Genomic DNA, 9,093 nt, shown 5'->3' with positions numbered 1-9,093 from the left:
ATTTCAGGTTTTGTCAGTCCTACTCTTTTTATTGAATTCCTGATTTCTTAGAAAAATTTTAGCTCTCCTTTTGTACTGTCAGCCTCTTTCCCCAACCCATCAGACTTCTTGCCCAGCATACCTCCATGACTAGGCTTCCTGTGGATTAAGGCTCTCTGTGTTGCCTGGAGACAGACTGGATTTCTCGTATGGATACCTGTGCAGGAGTGTCAGGAAACCTGATAACATCAACAGTGCCTGCTTTCCCTGCTGTGTTCATACAGAACTACCCCCAGAACAGTATGTTTTCCATATACATTCATGTTTAGTACGTGTGTATGCTGTTGTAAAGCTTTCTGGTACATTCTGTTTCTTGTTGTTTATCAGGCCTTCAAAAGGATGAAACTGAAAAAAACCTGCCTCTGTGAATCCTTAAGCTTGTGGGTATAGAAGCATGCTGGCATTCTTCTGAAATTTAAATCTTAGGATAGGGAACTCAGCCCTCCAGTGTGTTATGAGATGCTTATTGAGTGAGTGGGAATAAGCAATGTATTTCAGAGCCTTATCACTATTCCATCTATACCTCCAGAGACTGAATTTACGTCTCAAAATTCAGTTATTTATTTATAATGCTGGAGAGTTTGCCAGTTGTTTACATGTAAACAAATTGCATTCTAAATTTTAAAAAAGATAATAAAAGTAATTGAAATTAGGCAAAATTAAGAAAGCTGTAATTATTATTCCTGAGGTAATACACATCATATTCCTGTGCTACAAAGAAAGATATAAATAGGAACACTGTTAGCAAATTAATATATAGCAGAGATATGCTTTGATCTATGTTCAATAGGGAATGAAAATAAAACCAGAGTATTCAATCTTTTATTATTTTTTATTGTACTTTCAGGGGAAGCAATGTGAAGGATATTGCATGGAATAAAAAGCACAGAGGTCTTCATATTAAAAAGTGAGAATATCCAAAAATATGGATGGGTAAATATATGGCATTGGCTTTTAGGCTTGATGCTGTAGAGAAAAGCTTTTAAAACAGAGTTTTCTCTTTTTTAACCACTGCAGTTCATGTGGATTTTGGGTTTTCTTTAATGCCTCTCATTATCACTTTCTAAATACCGGAAGGATTATCTTTATGAAACTTCCACTCGTTTTAATGACTACTTTTTATAAAAAACAATTCTAGTCTTGCCCTTCTTATTGTACATGCCCTCTAGAATTTGGTTCTAGACAACTTGTTATTGTTAGAAATTAATTATTGTTGCAATTGGAGGGGAAGATACTTCTGAGATTGTTATGGAGTTGCATGCCTTCAGTAGTTCTGTTTATAAGGAAAACATCAAGTACTATGCAGCTTTTATTGGCAATCTTAAGCTTTAGCAATACTGCATATTGGGATTATTTGGGAAAAATTCCCAGGCTTTTTTTGACTTTGTAAATGAAGTTTTCTTCTTAAACCCATGGATTTGACCATTTAATAAAACTTAGAACACACTTGAGATTATCCCCATCTGAAAATTCAGACCTGAATCAAAGACCTGAAGATTAAGCTAGTACCTGGAGAGGAGTTTAATAATTCTAGCCACAATAAAATTCACAACTTTGAATCCATATTTTTAGTGTTCTTTGTCCCTTGGTGCAGTTGTGATGGGTTTTCTGGGGTTTGTTTTTTCTTTGTGATGGTGGTAACAGTGGGGAGATGGGAGGAAAGAGATTTTTCAGGTACATATTTGCATTAGGTTCTCACAGATTAATGTGTATTTTTCAGTGTAATAGATTCTGAGTGTGAATTTAAGGGCTGCTCTTGGAAAAAATCCTTTGATAAGCTCCTTAGGAAGTAGATAGAAAAAGGTAAAATAAAGAATCTTTTGTGTCTGGGGCATCATCATTTAAAATGTCCAGGTAATATACTGATTAGGGGGCACAACAGAAAAAACCAATACCAACTCAAAATTATCATCTGGTTTGGCAGTTTTCTGTTTAAGGCCAAACCTGAATTAGGCCTTAGTTTCCTGAGGTCTCCCTGACATTTGAAAATTTGCATTCCCTGCCTTGTTAATGGGAGATGATTGGTGCCATACATCAGCTTTGTGAATTGTCCGAAACTGTTACTATTATTGATGAGACTGATTTCATTGATTAAAAGACTCTCAGCAGAAGAGAAGGGTGGTAGGAAATATGCATTGACACATATTTTAACCAAGTGACATAATAAAGCCTGAACACTTGGTGAAAGTTGATCGTAGGCACAGGACTTGGAGATGTTTTTTTTTCTGTAATTAAATCTGTGTGGTGAGAATCCTTAAACTCTAAAAGTGTGTGGAAAAATGTCTGAACATTGAGGTATTTTGGGTATTAGTAGTAGAGGAAAATTGCTCTTTTTAATATGTCAGAGAAATTAAGCATCTCTTTCGCTTATTTCACAATACTGAGTGAAAATTTAGTTTTTGAAAGTAAAATCACTAAGAACTAAAGACAAAATTACTCTAAAAAGGCTTATAAAATGACAATAAAATGGCAAGAAATGCTTATAATGTACTGTAATTAAGAAATAGTTAGCTTCTGATTGTAAAGGCATAAATTATAACATCTGTATTGTCTCACCCTTCACAAGAGCTTGAAAATAGATTAAAAGTTTTTTAAAACTCAGTTGCTCCATTTCTGGATCAGAAAAGGGCATAATCCAACATCAGTTTTTCATCAAAGACTACTGATAAAAGACATCTCAGTAGAGTGATGGGAATATAGAGCAGTACAACCACTTAAACATTGCTCCTTTCTTCGAGTTGCAAGCAATGGGTTTATTATCAGTATATTTAAATCTCTGGTCTTCTTTTAGGCCTTTCCTAAAGGATTTTTGTTAAAAATCCTGATTGCTTAGATAGACAAGACAGTTTCTGTACCTTTTATTTTTAATTCTCTATAAATCAGACTACATAAACATTAATAGTGTCAGGGAGTTTTGAATTGAAATGTCTATTAGTAGCTGTCATTTTGACAGCAGCAGTTTCCCTGCAGCACACGTGGGGAATGTATTCCTCTGAGTTATAGACCACTCAGTGGCTGATCAATGGGAGCCTGCTGGAAGGCATCTTTCCCAGAAGGCTTGACAGAAAGGTAGCAGTGGATTTGGATGGCTGTCCAAACTCATTCCAAGTTAAGATATTGTGGACATATGTGTTAAATGACAATCATTTGTCTCCAAGTAAACTTATCAAACTAGTGAAACAGAACTTTTTCTTCCTCAGCTTTTTCCCTTTTTGATCTTTCTGGAAAATAAGAGCAGGGTAAAAAAAGAAAATAAAAAGATGGAAAGGAGAGAGTAGATTATATGGCATCGTTTTAAGATCTGAACAGAAATGTAGCCAACACATGAAAACTGTAAAATAAAAAAATGTGATGAGTTTTAAACATAATCTTCCAAAATACAAAGAAATGTGATTTTCTTATGTCACATTGCAATAGTGATCTGAAAACAGTGTATGTAACATATTGACAGGGCTGTTATATTTATTTCTATGTTGTGGCAGTCTTGACCACATCAATGATCAAGGTAACTCTAATATGGTCAAAGGTCAAGTTTCCTTTAATGTAGAAGCACACCTTCTATTTGTATTAATGATTTGTGTGTGTATGTCAAGGGGAAGATGCAGCTGAACTCTGAGTCCTGTGCAATTTATTGGAATTGTGTGTGATGCTGGCAAGCTATGGTGGTGACTGTATTGAGTTCATTGTTCATTTGTGCTCTCTGGTTTTCCTAACTTCAGCTTAAATGTAAGAAAAGAGAGTCTGATTTACATTCTCACTACTTTGAAGACCTAAATTCAAAGATTACCTACTCTGCTGGTAAAATGTGATTTATTGATGTACTAGTAATACTTTGCCCTCCACATGCTGGTATAAAAATGAAATAAAAAATTAAATGTTTTTAGTAGAATTTTAATGGTTCTAAAATTAAATTTGTAAGCTAGGGGGAAAATAATATAATAATTTTGCAGGTTATTGTCATAAATTTTTGAAGTCATATAACCGCATTAAAGCAAAATTATTTTTCCTCTTTGCAGTGTTGAGAAACCCCGTTTGTAAGTTATATAGATTCCCTACTTCTGACAACAAGTGGATGCGGATCCGGGAACAGATGGCTGAGACTACCCTCTCTTTCCATGTTCCTAAAGAACTAATAAATCTGCACATAAAGGAGGATATGAGAAGGTAAGGAAGAAGCAGCAATATAAATTACATTTTTCTGACTTTGAATCATGCAGTTGAGGAGATAAAATATATTTATTTGAAGTATGAAATGGGCACTTTCCAGCTGCTAAGAATTTACAGTTGTAACTGAACAGAATTGATTGCTCAGTAGGACTCCAGTGACCTCGTAAGTTCTGAGAAATGAACTGTGCTGAAGTGCAGTCATGACTTTAAATCTGTTAACACCACCACTTGATTAACAATATAAATATTCTGGAACATTAACATTTTATAAAGGATCAGAAAATGACAGGGGGCTGAGCAACGTTGTGCTGTGTTTGGCTATGTGTCTGGGTAGAGTGAATAACATAGACAAACATTATGTAATGAAAAATGACAAGTTTATAATGAATAAAGGAGCAATGAGGATAAAAATGACATTCCTTTAGCTAATCTACATTAGTTGGCGTAAGAAAAGGATTCCAAAGTAATGTTTGTTTGAAACCATAATGTTTGGCCTTGTAACCCAGAGAGATATCTGAGAATCATAACAATGTGTATGGCCTGGAGAAAAAGGAGAATAGGGAACACAGGTGTCCCAAAAGCCTTTGAATGTCCAATTTCCCATTGCAGTGATTGAAATGGCAGCCTGTCCTTGAATCCTTGTAAGCTGTGCTGATAACATTTGGGGAAACACCTTTATTTTAAGTCGTCCAGGGCTACCCTGAAGACAATGCCTTCTTCTTCCAGTGATAATGGATGATGTAGAAGATATTACCTCCTTCCTCATGAAAGTTACTTAACACATAGATGGGCATCTGGTCTCATGTGTAAGAGTAATGCTGTGACCTAGTGTTGCATCCCAAAGCCATCCTGTGCACTTTAAGGCAATTGCTTCCTGTTGTGTCATATCCCAAAGCAACCTGTTGTGGTTGTTTGTTCTGCAGTATGAAGTGTCTTTTCCTTTTTTTATTTACCCCATCTGTTGCTTCTGTGTGATGTTTCTATGCCAATAGAACAGCATGTGGGAGACTGGAATCTTGATTTTAATAAAGTCAGTGGACTGATACATCCTTATGCATGGTGATGATGGGTTATAAAATTCCTATGAATTGTTATAATAGTTTATTTTATTCATTTAGTACTGTGTTTAGGCATTTATGGCCTCATCTTGTTTGAGAATACTTATGTGCAAGGTTTTTGTAGTAAGCAATAAAAATAGATTATACTGAGTCTCACAGTTCATGCGCTTCCCATATTTTCATTTGCCCCATGGGTAAATGCCTTTTAAATGTTAGAGGATTACTTCAACCACTTTTATTACTACTGCATTATTCTCTCCAAAGGCATAATGCAAGTAATGCAAGCCCATGTTGTTTTATCATATTATAGAATTCACCTCCCTGGATAAACTCATAGTAAAAATTCACCATGGTGGGGTTTTCTCTTCACCAAAATAAAGATTTGAGAAAGAAGCAGAAGTAAAAGTTGCACAAAGATTGAGATAAATACCTCTGATTTTCCTGACTGCCGATGTGGTTGAGCTGTTAAAGGCTAGTTGAAAGTGTGGGTGTGAAAGAAAGAGACAAAGTGATACAGTCTGAAGGAGATAAGACTTACCAAAAGGAGCAACAACATGTAGAATACTAGCAGATGGTGGGAATAGGGGCATCTGTGTCATCTGTCATCATGTAAGAGTGTGGGTTGGAGCTTCAGCTTTCTCTGTGCTTTTTCAAAATAATTGTGAAGATGTGTGTTCTTGTGGAGTCCTTACACTTGCGATCTAGTAAAACATGTGAGGAGGATGCTACTATATTGGGTGTTGAGCTCACACAAAACATTCACTGCACCATCTTCAGGCTATTCTCTTCTGAAGTATTCTTCTCTATGTCTTTTTCCCTCTGTTAGTATAAAAGGATAAATATTTTTGTCTCAGAAGCCAGTTATCAAACTCAGCCTGTTTCTTTTTTTTTTTTTATTGTGGCTTCAATATAGTCTGGTCTGAAACAGTTACCTATAAAAATATATAAGTAAGTGTTAATACTATTCAGTATTCATTAAAAATTGTAGTTTAAATTCCCTTTTCTCACAGCTCTTAAGATTGATTATCTCATGATAAAACTTCAGTGTTCATTGTTAACCAAACCTTTTCATTTACTGACATGATGCTTTGAAATATGTAACCTCTAAGGGTATCTAACTTTGAATTTCAGCATGAAATAATGTTTTTAAAGAAATGCATGAATTGAAAATTTTTGTCCTTCAAGCCTCCCTGGAAGAAATTTTATCAGGAGCTATATGGTAATTTTTATTGTTCTAGTAAAGGTCATACAGTCTGCTTTGCTTGTTTTTATTACAAAATTGTTTCTGTTTCCTCTTTGATGTATTCCAATGAGTCCTTTCTTCTGTTTTTAATATTTCTTTACACAAATCTGGTCCTGATATTTTACATGTGTCATGCAAGATTAGCGAAGTGGTTCTTTGAACCTAATGATTATAAAAGAGTCTTGGCTTACAATAATTTTTCAGAAAGTTGATTGCCCTATATAATTGAAGCTTGCAGTTGTAGATGCAACCCGTGTAACTGGGTCAGAGCAGCAAGAGATTTGGCTGAAAGGAAATTCCACCTATACTTGAATTTGGCCCATGGCATTTGTGATCACATCTCATAAGCAAATTTCAGATATAAATTACTGAACTTAAACCCCCTCTCCAGAGTACAAAGCACACATGCAAGCTTTCTCCTGCATCACAAATGACTGTCCTATCCGATCAACACTAGGCTTTTTTTTGGTGCAAATCTATGCACTCTGTATTTTATTTCTTTCATGAAACATTTTGAAACAATGGCAACATTCAGACTGTCTGAAAAATACATATTTTTTTAACTGCCTCTTACTACACAACTTCCATTGAGAAATGGAGCCACAGTGATTGATAGCATGTGTTGGGAGTAGGCTTTGATTTTTGTTTTGGACATTTGGATGTTGGTATTTACTTGACTTGTTTTTGAGCAGTGGCATTGTGAAAGTGTTGTATTGATAAGAGGTGACAGCATTTAATGAAAGTGATTTTGGGTAAACTTACAATGACTTTTGAAGATATTTGAATCACATTGAGAGAGGCACTGTTACTGTGCTTATCCAGTCAAGGATTTTTCACAAGATTGTTTCTTGTAAGTACCTCATTTTCAACACTTAAAAAGTTCCCAAACCCGTTGGTAAAATGTAGCTCAGATGCATATAAATGCAGTATTTATCTCATTGTGCATCAAAAAGGATATGAAACTTTTCTCTTCTTACTCTCCATCAGTTACTGCATAAAGGAATGTAAGTATATGAACATAGGTGGAACTTGACTTTTGTAAACAGTGTTCAGACAGTTGTCCTCATGAGTCAAGATCAGTTTTAAACCCCATTAATTTATAAACTAAAGGATGAAATATTGTAATGAATGAACATAATTTTCTCTCCTCTTGATTTCACTGTTCACAGCCAATTTCAGAAGATATGGCCTCCGTGAAAGCCTAAGAGGGGCTATCATAGGTGACTTAAGTAAAATTTTCTGGATTTTACTTTGATTTTGGGTGTTTAAAGTTGTACTGCACTGGAATGGAGTGACATCACTTGCTTTGTTTTTTGTGATGGTTACATCTACATAACGTTACCTTGAATTCAGCAGTGCTGTGTGGCAGCAGCTCTCTGGCCAGAGAGCAACGCACAACTTTCCCAGGAATCCTCCTGGGAAAACCTGTGATAGGATCAGAGAAAAGAATGATAAACAATTCTTATCTTCACTTGCTGCACCTGTTGTTGTGAACATGTGGAATGTGTTTTGGAGATTTGTTTACCAAAGGGTGGTTTCTTAATTAGCCAATGGGGATGTGTTTGGATTGGAGGACCAGTTAGATCCACCTGTATTGTAACTGTCCATAAAAGCAATGGGTTTCTTAATAAGTATAGTATAATGAAGTGATTGATCAGCCTTCAGTGAATCATGGAGTCAATGCTAATTATTACCCAGCTGGGGGCCTGTGACGACAGTGCTGAATGTATAAAATGCTAACTTACCTTCTATATTGGGATTGCCCTCTCAGAGAAAGCTTTTTTAGCAAGATCCACACAGGTTTTAAGACTCCAGAGAAATCATTAGTACCGATTAGCAAAGGCTGCTAAGATTCCCAGATGTTCTAGATGTTCTATTTCTGCACAGCATGCCCTAAGGAAGTCCATATTGATCAAATTAGAGCCTCCCACAACATGGTGAAAGAAGGCAAAATAGAAGTGAAAAATTTTGTTACTTTCTGTCCCTTAAGGCATTAGGGTGACTAAAAAAGCTTTATACAGTTTTATGATGTTGCTTGTGTCATAGAGATCCTCACTTTGTATTTGGAATTATGCTGATTAATAAATTGTGGGAAAAAAGAAAACAGAAACCCAGAAAATGTTTGAATGGTTGAGTAATTGCTCAAATAATAATGTGATCAATCTTGCCACATATATGACTCCAAGCTGAAAGAAGGAAATAAAGTTTGAAATGTAAACTGTGAAAATAAAATGGTTTTGCTCATATCATGCAACTGAAGCAATATTGTCTAAAGCTAATTCCACTGTATTTTGGTGAAGCAATCAAAATTGAAAAATAACAAAAAAAAAAAAACCTAAAACAATTCTAGACCCTACTGCTAATTACTAAAATATAATTTAGGATAAAAGTGTAAATTCCACAGATGTAATTCTAAGTATTGCTGAATTTAAGACTCTGCAATTGACTGATGCTGGAGAATGATCCTCTGCTATTAAATGCAAATCATACAATTAAGTCCAAATGATCATGCACTTTGAAGATACTGAGGTTTTGAAAGATAAACCCTAGTAATAAAATATCCAAGGAAGGGAGAGAGTTCAGTAG

At 35.3% G+C, this 9,093-nt stretch overlaps 1 protein-coding gene across 2 annotated transcripts in view; it reads left to right on the top strand.

Moving 5' to 3' along the window:
• Positions 1-9,093, top strand: part of INPP4B (inositol polyphosphate-4-phosphatase type II B) — a 192,201-nt gene that overhangs the window by 86,649 nt on the left and 96,459 nt on the right. For both annotated transcript variants that reach the window (XM_005427765.2, XM_031062590.1), the window contains exon 9: positions 4,056-4,203. In XM_005427765.2, the coding sequence (XP_005427822.1) occupies positions 4,056-4,203 (148 nt within the window). The remainder of the gene's footprint in view (positions 1-4,055; positions 4,204-9,093) is intronic.

Source organism: Geospiza fortis, unplaced genomic scaffold (assembly GCF_000277835.1).
Source record: "Geospiza fortis unplaced genomic scaffold, GeoFor_1.0 scaffold35, whole genome shotgun sequence".
In the NCBI taxonomy this organism is placed as follows: Eukaryota; Metazoa; Chordata; class Aves; order Passeriformes; family Thraupidae; genus Geospiza; species Geospiza fortis.
Note: the sequence above shows the minus strand (reverse complement) of the source record. Positions and strands in the feature narration are given on the sequence as shown.